The 14,437-nt window shown below is 48.5% G+C and overlaps 1 protein-coding gene across 1 annotated transcript in view; it reads left to right on the top strand.

The window, feature by feature from the left end:
* The first annotated feature begins 9,484 nt into the window (after nt 1–9,484).
* The window catches only part of STX1B (syntaxin 1B), a 60,873-nt gene continuing 55,920 nt past the window's right edge, over nt 9,485–14,437 (top strand). Inside the window, exon 1 of the mRNA XM_083472225.1 lies at nt 9,485–9,833. Coding sequence (XP_083328351.1) covers nt 9,804–9,833 — 30 coding nt within the window. The 5' untranslated portion in view covers nt 9,485–9,803. The remainder of the gene's footprint in view (nt 9,834–14,437) is intronic.

The following is a 14,437-nucleotide window of genomic DNA, read 5'->3' as shown; positions in this document are numbered from 1 at the left end:
AAGATAGCTGAGAGCTTCCCCCTCCCCATCTTCTTCCAAGCCACTGATGTGCCGCGAATCTATAACACAAGTGTGTGGGGATAGCAGGCTACAAAAAATTCTGGTAGACCGGTGACCTTGGTGGACTTCCTAGCAAGGCTGCTCTGCAGTGACTGCACCCTGCTGGGTTCTCCTAGCCTGTGTGACATGCACCTCCCACCCAGCTCTAGGCAAAGATGCTTGTTGTTGTTTTCTCCAACACTTTATTTATAGATTTCCTTTGTTTTAAATTACAGCCCTGTGGATTACAAAGAATGTCATACCCCAAGAAAAAAGGATTCGGGGCTTGATATCTGAAGAAGTGTTTGTGTGGGTCGGATCCAAGCAAATCAGGTTCAGGAAAGAGACAAGTGCAACATAGGGAGGGGCTGGTCTGTAAAAGACATGGGAAAGGGGAGGCGGAAGGCAGGCTATAGGACTGGAATTAAAGGATTGTGGGTCATTTTGCTGAAATGGGCAAGACCTAAGTGGGCTATTGGTGTAGTCCTTGATTCCTGTTCGCTGCTCCCTCCACACAGCTATGAGTTGGCTGCTGGGGTGGGTAGGGGTGCAGCAGGGCAGGGAAGAAGCCTAGCCAAGTGGAGAACAGTTCCTGATCCCAAGTACGTAGCTATCGGCAGCCTATGACTGAAGGACCTCCTGCAGCCATTTGCCTAATTTCAAGCAATTGGGTGGAGCCCAGAGGGACAGAAATAATAGAAATCATAGAATTGTAGAGTTGGAACGGACCCTGAGGATCACCTAGTCCAGGGTTTTCCAAACTTGGGTCTCCAGCTGTTTTTTTGGACTACAACTCCCATCATCCCTTCGTATTACATGGTGGTCTTATGCCAGCTCCCATGGGCCAAGGCAGGTCAGGAGTTCTGCAGGACCACGGATAGCTCCAAGAAAGCGATGGGCTTTGACAATGGCTGCATGCAAGCCATACATTTAAAGCACATTTCCCCGCCCCAAAGAATCATGGGAACTGTAGTTTACCTCTTACACTGCTGAAATTCCAAGGACCCTTATCAAACTACAGTTCCCATGATTTGGTGTGTGCGTTTGTAAATGTGCTGGAAATGTATGGTGTATCCACAGCCGAAGTTTGAGAGCAGACTGAGCCTTTTCAAGCCTGTGTCTCTTCCAGGCTCTGCCTGTCTCCTGCTGGATTCTTAAAGGACCAATCCCTCCCTGTCCGATCCTAGTTTGTTCTTAGTAATTAGAGTTTAAGCGGACCACACTTCTGCTCTGAACAGGAACTGTGATCTGTTGAAAACTGTAAGCAGAAATTAATCTCTTAATTTCCGGCATGTAGAAGGAGGTGAGAGGAGATGTGAATGTGTGAACCCAGGGTTCACCATGGCTTGTTCAGGTAATGGGAAACCATGATTTACGATTATGTCTGAACTGGGCCATTGAAACTGATGACATTAATTATCTTTTGAAGATCTTTTTTTTTAAAAAAAAAACAAACCTGTCTTTGTCAACCTATCTATTGTACAGTATATAAGACCCAAGTACAACTTAGAACATAGAAGTTGTTATTCCTCTACATATAAATTATGCGGTTCTTTTGCATTCGCCTTGGACATTATCCTTGCCACTTCTTTACAGAACATGCAAAAAATAAACTACCCTGTAAAAATGGTAGAGCTGGTGATTCCACACATCAGGTAGGATCTGGAAGATTGTAAGTCCAATCCATCACTTCCCCCTCTCCCGAGGATCTGTTTCTCAATCAAGTGCGGCTATTGCCCTCCCTTCCACCTGCTGAAAATAGATTCTGGAGCTGATCCCGCGGAGAAAGCCGCCCAGTTAAGTCTTTCTCCAGCCTCCCCCTTTCCCAATTTGCCGCCTTGTTTTTACACACGACCCCTTTGTTATGTCGCGCTCCCGTTCGCACGCCTGTGCGCACAACTGTGCAACCAGCGGCCTTCTCCCCCACCCCCAATTTCACAGCTGCACGATCTCATGTTGTAACAAGCTCGTTCGCTTCGATTGCATTTTTGTTGTTGTTGTGCCCAGCAGGGGGCAGTGCTGCTGAGGCAAGGAAGGAAGGGCTACCCCTACACTATTCATATAACCAGTTATCAATAATCAATATATTCAATATATATGCTTACACGAATCAAGGATTACAGTATTTTATAAATCCACTTGAATCAAAAGGGAAGCTGTGCCTTAGCTAAAAATGCAAACTGCTTGGAACAGCAAGTAGGAACCGACCTTTCCCCTAGAAACATCTGTGAACCCCGGACAAGACATGAATCAGAGATTCTGGTACAAATTCCCCATCAGGAACAGGCTAAATTAATCCACAGAACAGGAAGAGCAAAACCACAAAATGTCCAAGCTCCCTGTCCTGTCATAACTAGGGGAAAGGTTAGACTGAGCGTCACTGGGAGCATTGGAAAGCGGAACTTGAACCCTGTGCTGGACCAGTGCTATACCAGTAGCTAGGAGCGTGACAACTGCTTGCTGATTGGCTGATATTTTGCTGACCAAGTTATGAGTCCTTCATGATTGTCTTATGATCTATGATTTGCTGTGATTTGCTCAGGTATAAAGACCCCTGTATTTCTGTCAATCGGGGTCCCAGTTCTTTGGAAGAGATTCCAACTGGGTCCTTATTGCCTGGCAATAAACTTCACCTTCTTATTCTCCATTGCTGCGTCTGGCTGATCCTTATCCCTCGCAACACTGCATTCTGTCATGCAGCGGGGACGCATCCAAGGCAGGCGCACGCATTGACCAGGGAACATCATCGTACCGAGTAGGCTCGCAGGCAGCGCATAACCAGCAGCACAAATCCCCTGGTATGCTGGCAAAACGTGCTTGGGTGGACCGGAAAGCACTTCCGAATTCTGTCACACATACACGCCCCCCCCAGGCTCTGTATATGCTCAAATGCATATTACAGTGGCATTATGGAATATGCTGGGTTCTGTATATACTTCCATATGTATAAGGCAGTGATTATAGCTCCATGAAGACGTCAGAGATGGGATACAGGAATCTGCTGGCTCAGACCATTGGTCATTTCGAGTTCTGTATTGCCCACACTGGCAAACATTTTCCCCAGCCTTACATGGAGATGATATAATAATAATAATAATAATAATAATAATAATAATAATAATAATAATAATAATAATAATTTATTTATACCCCGCCCATCTGGCTGGGTTTCCCCAGCCACTCTGGGCGGCTTCCAACAGAACACTAAAATACAATAACCTATTAAACATTAAAAGCTTCCCTAAACAGGGCTGCCTTCAGATGTCTTCTAAAAGTCTGGGAGTTGTTTTTCTCTTTGACATCTGGTGGGAGGGCGTTCCACAAGGCGGGTGCCACTACCGAGAAGGCCCTCTGCCTGGTTCCCTGTAACTTGGCTTCTCGCAGTGAGGGAACCGCCAGAAGGCCCTTGGCACTGGACCTCAGTGTCCGGGCAGAACGATGGAGGTGGAGACGCTCCTTCAGGTATACTGGGCCGAGGCCGTTTAGGGCTTTAAAGGTCAGCACCAACACTTTGAATTGTGCTCAGAAACGTGCTGAGAGCCAGTGTAGGTCTTTCAAGACCAGTGTTATATGGTCTTGGCGGCCGCTCCCAGTCACCAGTGTAGCTGTTGCATTCTGGATTAGTTGTAGTTTCTGGGTCACCTTCAAAGGTAGCCCCACAGAGAGCGCATTGCATTGCAGTAGTCCAAGCGAGAGATAACTAGAGCATGCACCACTCTGGTGAGACAGTCCACGGGCAGTTGGGTCTCAGCCTGCATACCAGATGGAGCTGGTAAACAGCTGCCCTGGACACAGAATTAACCTGCACCTCCATGGACATCTGTGAGTCCAGAATGACTCCCAGGCTGCGCACCTGGTCCTTCAGAGGCACATTTACCCCATTCAGGACCAGGGAATCCCCACATCTGCCCGCCTCCTGTCCCCCCAAAAAGTACTTCTGTCTTGTCAGGATTCAACCTCAATCTGTTAGCTGCCATCCATCCTCCAACTGCCTCCAGACACTCACACAGGACCTTCACCGCCTTCACTGGTTCTGATTTGAAAGAGAGGTAGAGCTGGGTATCATCTGATGCCAGGATCGAGCCTGGGACCTCGTGTACATGAGACAGATGCTTTCCCACTGAGCTTGCTTCTTCCATCTATAACTGCACTATTGGCTGGGAATCACAACTGGGGCAGTGCTGCTGCACTCGGGTACTGCTTCCGGAATTCCCCTGGGCATCCAATTGGACACTATGAGAGAACAAGATGCTGAACGAAGATGGGGCCTTTGACTCGATGCAGCTACAGGGTTTTCTTAGGTGATGGATTCTAGCTTCACGTGCTTGACCACATACAAATCCTCCCTGCAGACAGAAAACAAGCATAGCGTGGAGGAAAAAGTCAAGCCCCAGCTCTCAGCCTTTCTGTGCTGGCTTTCTACATGCAAGGAGGAGCATCTGGAAATGCGGTCAGCCATCTGCCACTCGAAGAGGTGCGGTATGTTCTTCTGTCTCGCTCTTCCACTTCATTGCCTCACTTGGCTGCTCTGTGTATACCTGACCTAGTCCGTGCTTACTACTTTGAGGAGGGGGAGAGAGATCATTGGGACACCCCCCCCCCCAGCCTAGATCTGTTCTCCAAAGTAGTGGAAAGCTTAACCCTATTGCCACAGCCTCCATACCAGCTCTCTCCCCCCCCTTACCCCTGGTGGGACAGAAGAGACCAAATGTAGCCCAGTTGAGTGATTTTTATTTCATTATTATTATTATTATTCCTCCATAATTCCAAGGGGAGCTCTGTTTTGTTTTGTTGCTCATTTGCAATGCTATAAATTAGGTAAGGCTGAGAGATAGTGGGCTGGTCACCCGATGAGCTTAAATGACAGAGTGAAGGATATGAACTCCTGTTTTCTCAGTCTTAAGTCCGAATCATGCTCCACACTGCCTGATTGGTGCAGCCTAAGACAACTGCTGTCCTTGTAGACACCACCCGCTCCCATTATAGAACATTATAGAACATTATGGGAGCCAGTGTGGTGTAGTGGTTAAGAGCGGTAGTCTCGTAATCTGGGGAACCGGGTTCGCGTCTCCGCTCCTCCATATGCAGCTGCTGGGTGACCTTGGGCCAGTCACACTCCTTTGAAGTCTCTCAGCCCCACTCACCTCACAGAGTGTTTGTTGTGGGGGAAGAAGGGAAAGGAGAATGTTAGCCGCTTTGAGACTCCTTAAAGGGAGTGAAAGGCGGGATATCAAATCCAAACTCTTCTTCTTCTTCTTATTAATTAATTAATTAAATTTGTATACTGCCCTATACCTTCAGGTCTCAGGGCAATTCACAAGATAAAAATTACAATAGAAAAATACAAAATACATAATCAAAATAATAAAAACAACCCAATAACCCTACCTCAGCACATTTTAAAAGGGGATTGGATGTCAACAACCCACATCCCATTAGAAGATTCTGCTGGATCAGACCAGTGGCCCCTCTAGGCCAGCATCCTGTTCTCACACTGGCCAGCCGGATGCCTGCAGGAAACTGGCAAACAGAATCCGAACACAAGAGCCCCCTTCCTTCCTGCAGTTTCTAGTGACATATTCAGAAGCATCACCGCCTCCGATCCTGGAGGCCCAGCCCAGCCATAATGACTTGTAGACATCGACAGCCTTATCAGCTACTAATAGGTAGCTTTATATGGCATTTCCCGCATAGTTCTAGTGGTGTACGTCGCCAGCTTTAATCATGGTCTTCCATCCAGCTATAGCCAGGGCTGCTCAGCATATTCTATGCTTTGCGATGTTGACAATGTTAACAGCGACAGCAAACATGATTCTTAAAAAAAAAAACCTCCTTTCAAAGCTTAACCGAGTTCTGCCCCAACCCTAAACCTACCACACTTATTTAGGAAAATATGCTTTGTTTCTGTTAGTCACAAGAAAAGGAATGTAACCTATTGACATTCTGCCCCCAACATCTTTTTTGCGTTTTTCACCAGACACTGCCTGCACGCTACAAACCTTTCTATCCTTAATGGCTAGAAACTTGCTGGGTTCCCCCTCTTTTTAAAAAGTCGAGACTCTCAGAATGCAGACTTCTGTACCCACATGTCAGCCTGTGCTGTGCCCCTGCCAAATACACATAGGCCCTGGTTGTAATTATTAATAAAGGCTCTGTCTTGTTATATATGTTATGGACAGGAGCTGGCAGCCCAACTAGCCCTTTCCAAAATTTATTATTGTTAATGTCATGCTGTCAGTTATGCACGGCTCTTTACAGAAGAAGAAGAAGAAGAAGCCAATGGACAGGACTCTAACACACTGTCTACAACAGTCTCCCCCCATCTGGTGTCTTCCAGATGTTCTGGAGTGCCTCAGCCAGCACAGCTGTACTCCAAAACATCTGGGATGCTGATCAAAAATTTGACACATGGAGCCAACAGAGGGAGGTGAGAGCAAAATGCATTTGGCTCAGGCTTAGTTTTGATCGCCGTCGAAGACTACCTGTTCCTTCCGATGGCAGTGAACCCATCGTTGCTTTCTGCTCCCGGCTGCCCCTGAGCAACAGAAATGTGTTCATTAGCAGAAGCATGTCCCTTTCGCAATGCCTGGCTCTTGACAAAAGTGCTGCCATAGGCTGTCACGCCGGGGGGGGGGCAGTCAGTCTAATATAGGTGCAAAATTGGCCCTAGACTTTTAAGTTGCTGCTATGCTTGGCATCGGGCCTCTTGGGCAGCTGGGCATGCCGTCCAGAGCCTGCGGCTGATGCCCTGTCTGTCAGATGGATGAACTGGCCCAGAACATCTGTCTCTGCGGAGCTGCCGTGTGTATGGTGACGTTACTGATTTTTTTAAAGGCGTTCCCACACTGAAACAGGAAACCGTGACAAATGCTTAGAAAACACTCCCATCACTGGGCTTGTACTTAGGGCTATCTAGGTCACTGAAAGCACTCAGGGTTACACCCAAAGAATTCTGGGAACTGCAGTTTGTTAAGGGTCCTGAGGGATGTTAGGAGACTGCATATTCCTCTCAAATAGCTACTGTTTCCAGAGTGGTTTGGCAATCAGTTTACATTCCCCAGAAACTCTGGGAACTTTACTCTGAGCACCCTTAAGTACAGTTCCCAGAATTCTTCATGGGAAGCCATGACACTTAAAGTGGTTCAATAGTGCTTTAAAATGTACAGTGCGGCTGTAGACCTAGTTAATCACCAGCATGCTTTAAACACACCTTTCTACTCATAATCAGGTTCATTAAAAATGACAGGATTGTTCCCCAACCCCTTTAGCATGTGGCTCATGTTCACAGTTGGGGGATTTTTGATCTGTGTCAGTCACTATATGGTGCCCCATACACAAACCCACACCCCTTTTAGACACACAAATAACGAGCCTGAAACAATTACTGGGCACATAATCTAGAGGCCACAGCGTGACCCAATCAGCCTTTTAATCATTCTGCTATGTTTTTCAGACTTTCTAGCTTCAGCGAAGCATCTCTTCGCCAACCTGTCCACTGAGGAAGTTGTGTGAATTTGTGGGGGTCACTGCACACTGGAACAATCCACCACCTTTCATGGGTGGCTTTCACAAGATTCGTTGGCCATCACCAGCTTCTTGTGGAAACTGAGCATGTGCCCAGAAGCCCTGTGCCCTGGAACAAGCTCATTTGGAGGTGAACGCTGGTAGGATCGGGCAATCTGTCCTTCTGGGAAGCTTGCCTGCCATTGATCTCCCGATCGAGGAATTCCCTAATAAGCTTTGGAGGGATGTCCAAGGCCCCACCAAAAGCAAAGCTTAAAAGCCTCTACTTGGTTGCATCCACAGCCTCAGTGGCTAAAGGGTGGGCTGTGTTTTCCTACACTACGCTTGTGAGTGAAGTTCAAATCAGCATGAGCGGTTGTGAGTATGGAGGAGGATGCCACATACAGATCACAGCCTTGTGCTCTGTATTAATTAACCCAGAATAACTGGCCTCCCCTCCCCATGTAAAAACATAAAGAACATAAAAAGAGCCTTTCTAGAGCCGCCCATCTAGTTCAGCATTCTGTTCTCACGGCAGCTAACCAGCTACCCTTGGGAAGCCCACAAGCAAGACTCCTGCGGTTCCCAGAAAATGGTATTCAGCAGCATCACTGCCTCTGACCATGGAGGCAGAGCTGGAGCCATCAGGGCTAGCAGCCACTGATAGCATTTGTCCTCCGTGAATTGGACAGATCCTCTTTTAACACCATCCAAGTTGGTGGCCAACACTGCCGTCAGAAATGGTTCGGAATCCCTCCCATAAGTCCATGTTGAAAGAACTGACCATTCCTTATCACTCACTCTTTATCCACCCTGGTTGTGAGCAGGGCTGGCATCACATCCGAGACCAATTATTATAATTTGGGTGGGTGGTGCTATGGTCTAAACCACTGAGCCTCTTGGGCTTGCTGATCAGAAGGTTGGCAGTTCGAATCCCTGTGACGGAGTGAGCTCCTGTTGCTCTGTCCCAGCTTCTGCCAACCTAGCAGTTCGAAAGCACACCAGTGCAAGTAGATAAATAGGTGGCGGGAAGGCAAACAGTGTTTCCGTGCGCTCTGGTTTCCGTTGCACTAGAAGCGGCTTAGTCATGCTGGCCTCATGACCCAGAAAGCTGTCTGTGGACAAACACTGGCTTCCTCGGCCTGAAAGCGAGATGAGCGCCGCAACCCCACAGTCGCCTTTGACTGGACTTAACTATCCAGGGGTCCTTTACCTTTTTTTTGGCATCCGAGACACAAAATCCCACAAGCACTTTTCCCCCTCCCCATCTAGCGGTAAAAATAAAATAACGGCCATAACTTCCTTTTCAGACAACTTGCTGCCTGAGACAGCCACCTCACACTGCCCAATAGTAGGACCGGCCCTGGTTATGAGCAGCAGAATGTGATGTTAAAGGGGAGGAAACCACAAAGAGTCCAATAGCCCCTCGGAGACTAAGAAATGTGTTCTGGCATGCACTTTCATAGACTCCACTTCAGCAGCTGCAGAAGAACGAGGGTATCATCCCTCTGGAAGTTATTAAAGGGGAAGTCATCTCTCTGTGTGTTCATATTACTTACATCCCACTTCTGTATGTGGCTCCCGTGATCTCCCATCCCATTTTCCGCCTGGTTATATGCCTGCTTATCTTCAGTAGTACTGCAGCAACCTCAGCTGCTCCCAGACCATCCCTTGTCGTCTCCCCAGTCCCCCCACCCGCTTGCCGCTCTGCCTCAGGAAATAAATCTGTGCTTCGCAATCTCAAGTGAATTCCCCAGGAGGCAGCAGCTATTGCAGAAGAATTAATGTAGAGCCCAGGCCGCGCGATCTTATAGGTGATGCGGTGCCTACCGCCTTAGAAAGCAGCCCTCGCCTAGGATGCCCCCTCTCTCTGGCAGACTACAACTCCCATGGCCCCTCGGGTGGGAGGGGGTGCAGCGAGCATGCTCAGCTTCCCTGCTCTGCTCCCCCCTCCCCTCCCCGCATCTCTCTCTCTCCCTCTCTCTCCCTCTCCTGCATCTTCCCACCCTGCTCTGCTGCATCAGCACCAACCTCTCTCCATCCTTAGAGCATCTTCCTCCTCCCAGCTTGGCTGAGCAGGGAAGGCTCAGTTTATCCATTACTGCAATTACCAGTAACCTTCCTTCCCGCCCTCCTCCTCCTCCTCCTCCACCCCAAAGAAGAGGGGTCTTCGCCAGCCACCGTGTCTGTCTGTTGAGCCACACGGAGGGTGGGGGAGAAGACCCACTGAGGACCCACAGCCTCGCCAGGAAGCAAGCGCAATGAAGGATCGCACCCAGGAGTTGAGAAGTGTAAGATGAAATTTTCTGTCTTCCCTTCCCCCACCCTCCCACAACCTTGATTTAATGCCTGGGGGCCTTGTCTCTGTCTCCCCGCCACCCAGCCCCCAACCCTGTAGAGAGGCAAGTGGGGAGATGTATTTCTTATATTCCCTTCCTCCAACTCTCCAAATGGCACATAACAATTATTTTATTCAGCAGTCACTAATAGGCAAGGATTTAATGGTAGGAGGAACACTCTGTATATCTAAATTGTGGTGTGTGTGTGTTTTTTGAGCGCGCGGGGGGGGGAAGAGAAGGTGGCGGTCAGATTATTGAGGAGGGGGGGAGAGAAGCGATCCACTGCGGGATCTGTCGAGAAGGATGTCTCAGGTTTCCAAGATGGGGGAGGGTTGGACTTGGCATGGGGAGAAGAGGGGCTCGTCTCTCTGCAAGACAAGGGAAAAGGCTGCCTGGTTGCATGTCAAGAGGGTTGAAATCTCTCCAGCGAAGAATTACACAGCCATGTATCTGAATGTGGGGGAGCGGGGAGAAGGTTTTGTGAGGTTGTTCCATTCCCCCAGAAGTATGGGGAGGAATTGGGGAATGCATTCTGTTAATGTACATGTCCGTGCGTATATTAAGGCGATTTTCTTTCCGAGTCAGGGGAGAGGGTGTTTAAATATCTCATTTTAAGTCTCTTATCCTAGCCAGTGTATGTCTACAGAAATTTGTGTGTGGGAAGACACAGTCAATTTTTATAGGTCATCCCATTCCTCCCCTCCCCAAAGAGGAAGGGGGGTGGGTTGGAGAGAAAGGAATAGCCCTCAAGGCGTCAAATATTTCAGGAAGTGTGAGAATGGAGGGGGTGGCTGGGGGGGGAGAAGGGGAGGAGGAGGAGGAACTTTCTCCCCCCTCCCGCTTCCACCAGCTTGTTGGGAGAAGGACTGTGATGGATGGTTTTTCTCCTTTCACCTCTTTGCATTTTTGGGGTGGGGGGGAGGGTGGGGGATGGCTGAAGGTTGAGCCAAATTGGATGTGACAGATTCTGTCTCAAGTGAAGAGGCATTGGGAGGCAAAGAAGTGTTGTGGGGTGCATGCGTGTTTTATAGCCCGGTGTGTTAATGTCAATTCCTTGATTAGCACAAAGCACTCACGCATCGATATGTTAAGAGAGGGGTCTAAGGGGAGATCACCGAAATAATTTCTAAGAACCCCCTCCTCCACTTTTTCTAAGACCGCCCCTTACACACGAACTGCTGTGCTCCAACCTGCCTCCCCCCCCATCCGTTTTCTGGTTTGCTGAGATAGGATGTGACTCTCATTTCCATTTAAGCCTGGAGACACACAGCAAATCTTTGGCTCCTCTCTCCCTCCCTCCCTCCCCCCACTCCGCTCCTTTCCCTCCCTCCCGTCCCCCACCCCACAAGGGGATGGAGTCATTCATACAAAATGTTTTCAGTCTGTATGTAAAGCAACAAGAAGTAAGGAAGAGGCTTTCTGTGATCTCGCTATGCCAAGTGGGCTGATGGAATTGGAGTGATCTACTTTTCTCACATCCATCTAATTTCTCGTAGTTCTTTTTTAAGTTGGGATTGTCCGCGATCTGGCAAAAATAAAACAAGATCCGTTTTGTTTTATTTGGACCAAAACAAGAATCACAACAAACTCGCCATCTCCTTCTCTCCTCCAAATGAGATTTACTTTTTTTTTTAAACAGTTCCTGATGTTACATGGTCCGGTCTGTTCAATTTTAGCACCTGTGCTGTTGTTGCTTTTCTGGACAGTTTCAGGGTCTTTTGTGTGAAAACGAGGAAATGTGCGCTTTTTAGTATCTCTCTGTGTGTGACAGAATATCACGGTGTGCGCGTCCCTATGTGTATAGGGACAGGGCTTTTGTTACATATTCATCTCTCTGGGTTTTCAACGCTCACCCTTCTCCGACAGAACAAACATTATGTTTGTGTGTGTGCAAAGGTTGGAATTGCTGGAGTTGCACATCCTCTCTGGACCCCTTTCTCCCCAATGGCTTGTGTGCATTTGTGGGAAGCAGGATAAGGGGCTCCTTGGCCAAATCATCTTTGCGGAAGGAATATGTGACACTATCACCCAGCGACAGAGAACAGAAATTCAGCCATCTCCTTCCATCCCAATTCCACAATTGAATTGCAACCCCGAAGAAATAATTCAGTGACCTTTTCAAGCGTTGGGAGGATTTCTCTCTCCCCCCCCCCTCCAACCCCAACCTCAGTTTCTGTTTTTCTTATCCGAGTGGAGCAGAGAGAAAACGGTTATAATCACCATTCCATATGCTTCCATCTGCAGTAGCAACAAAATCGAGCTATTCCCTTTTAAACAATGGGGGGGAGCAGATGCAGTGACAGTAAAGGAATCTGTGCCTGTATGTGTATGTGAAAGAGAGAAAGAGTGTGTGTTTTAACATATATATATTTATTCAGCAGCTCCTCCCCTCTGCCTCCCCTTTATTCTGCATGGATTACCGGGGGGGGGGGGCGACGACGGACCAGATAGAAAAATTGTTGAAAAATTGTGCAGGCTCCCGATCTGGGAATAGCTTTAGTGGCTGCTTATACAGGATGCTGGTGATGTGCCCCATCAGATCGGCTCAAGACAGATTTCTTTAAAAATGCCATCTCCATCTCCATCTCTCTTCCCCCCCCCCTCCCGATGCCCCCTGCAAAAAAAAATTCTTTGCCAGTGGGGGGAGAGAGACTGGGTTCCAGCATCGCTTCCTATCCTCCTGCCCAGGCAAGGGAGAAAATGGCATTTGCTTTATCGTTGGCGCATTGTGCGTTTGGGGGGGGGGGTATGATGGAGGAGACGGTTTTGCTGCAGGAGCCAAAGGCTTGTATGTATGTGTCTGTGTCTCTCTGAGCGTGTCTCTCTCTCTCTCTTGCTGCTCTCTCTCCCCCCCCCCCTCACCCCACCCCAGTGTTGATAGTGTTACTTGCTGAATGCAGCAGAAGAGAAGATAGGCACACAATAAAGAGAGATGTGGGGGAGATTATAAAAGCAGGTGTGTTGGCAGGAAGGAGCAGGATGGTGGTGCTGGCATCGACACCAAGTGTGGTGGCGGCGGCGGCAGTCGATCTTGATGGGGGCGAGGAACCCGCAGCCCCGAGGCAGTGTGTTGGAGTGTGTGTGTGGGGGGGGGGTGTTGTTGCAAGCTTTGCAAAATCCTGCAGTCTAGAGCCGGGTTAATAAGCCCACACAGACATAGAGAAGGGCAAGATTGCTTTGCAATGATGATATGCACCGGAGGCGCACAGGCGAGGGACTGTGGCCCCGTTGTCTCAAGCCTATTTGTTTATCTCTTCGCTGTTTAAACCCATCCAGTCTCCAGCAGGGGGGAAACATCACAGTGAAACAAATCAAATGGGGAAGTCTAACCCGCTGCTGAACTTCCCTCCCTCCCTCCTTTACACCGCACACAGCGGACCCCAGCCAATTAAAAGCCAAACTGAGATTTGCTTTTGGTTTGTTTGTTTGGGTTTTGTTTTTTAAGGAGGAGGAGGAAAGGTCTTCAATACTCCTTAAAAGATGCTCAGGTTCAGACTCTGGAGTGTCTCTGAAGAAGGAGTTGTGAGACAGGCTGGTTGTACTTAAAATGGGTTGGATTGTAATGAATGGGAGCTGATAGCGGCTGGGGCCAGAGAGGAAGGATGGACACCCCTCCCGATTCTGCATTTGATTCCCTAGAGGCCCATAAAACAGACTCCACAGACACAGCTCCCTCCGTCCGAACAGTTTATTAATTGCCGGCCGTGTTCAGGGAGCATATCCAGAGGGGCTGGCTGTGTGTGCATTAAACGGGCAGGACAGGGCTGGAGGGGCTGAAATATGAGGCTTGAGGAGGCTGAGAGAACTCAGGCGGCAGGTGGAGACACAGGTAAGCTGAGATTCTGTTGAAGGACTTGAAGAGGAGGAGAGCCAGGGGGGTTATTCTGGAGCATAGCAGAAGATTTGGGAGAAAGGCATGGAGGGAGGGGGCAAAGAGGGCCTGACTGCAGGTGAAGATGTTCAGAACTGAGACAAATGAGAAGGGGAGCATAAGGAGTCAGCGGCGGAATACGGTTCTTTGTGCCTCTTTTACGTGAAATCAATTTATACCCCACTTTTCTTGACTGATTGTGAACTCAAAAGCAGCCTGCAATTAAAAACACAAAAGCAACTCACTGTGCAAATTAATAAATAAATAGTAAACAGGCGGCAATAAAAGAGCGAAGTCCCGACTCAACAAAGGGGGGGGGGGGAGAGAGAAACCAATCACAGTAGCATTAATGATTATTAGTCTATAGCCGCATGGTGGGGATAGGCTAGCCAGATAACATTCTTTTTTAAAGGCAGGTTTTTTTACCTGCTGTCTAAAAGGATGCAGCCTGGGATATTGCCGGGGGGGGGGTGTTCTATAAATGTGGCACCACTACCAAAAAGGCACAATCCCTGATTGGTGCATGTGAAACTTCCTCTGAAAGCAGTACCAGAGCAAGGCCTCGGATGCTGAACGGAACGCATGTATGCAGACAAAAGTGGTCCTTTAAGCAGCCCAGGTCCCAAGCTGGTTGGGGCTTTAAAAATCAAAGCCAGTACAGTACCTGTACTGTATCTACAACTGA

The sequence above is a fragment of the Podarcis liolepis genome (genome assembly GCF_965112155.1).
Source record: "Podarcis liolepis genome assembly, chromosome: 13".
NCBI classification, from domain to species: Eukaryota; Metazoa; Chordata; class Lepidosauria; order Squamata; family Lacertidae; genus Podarcis; species Podarcis liolepis.
The sequence above is the reverse complement of the archived record's forward strand: the minus strand, read 5'-3'. Positions and strand labels throughout refer to the sequence as shown.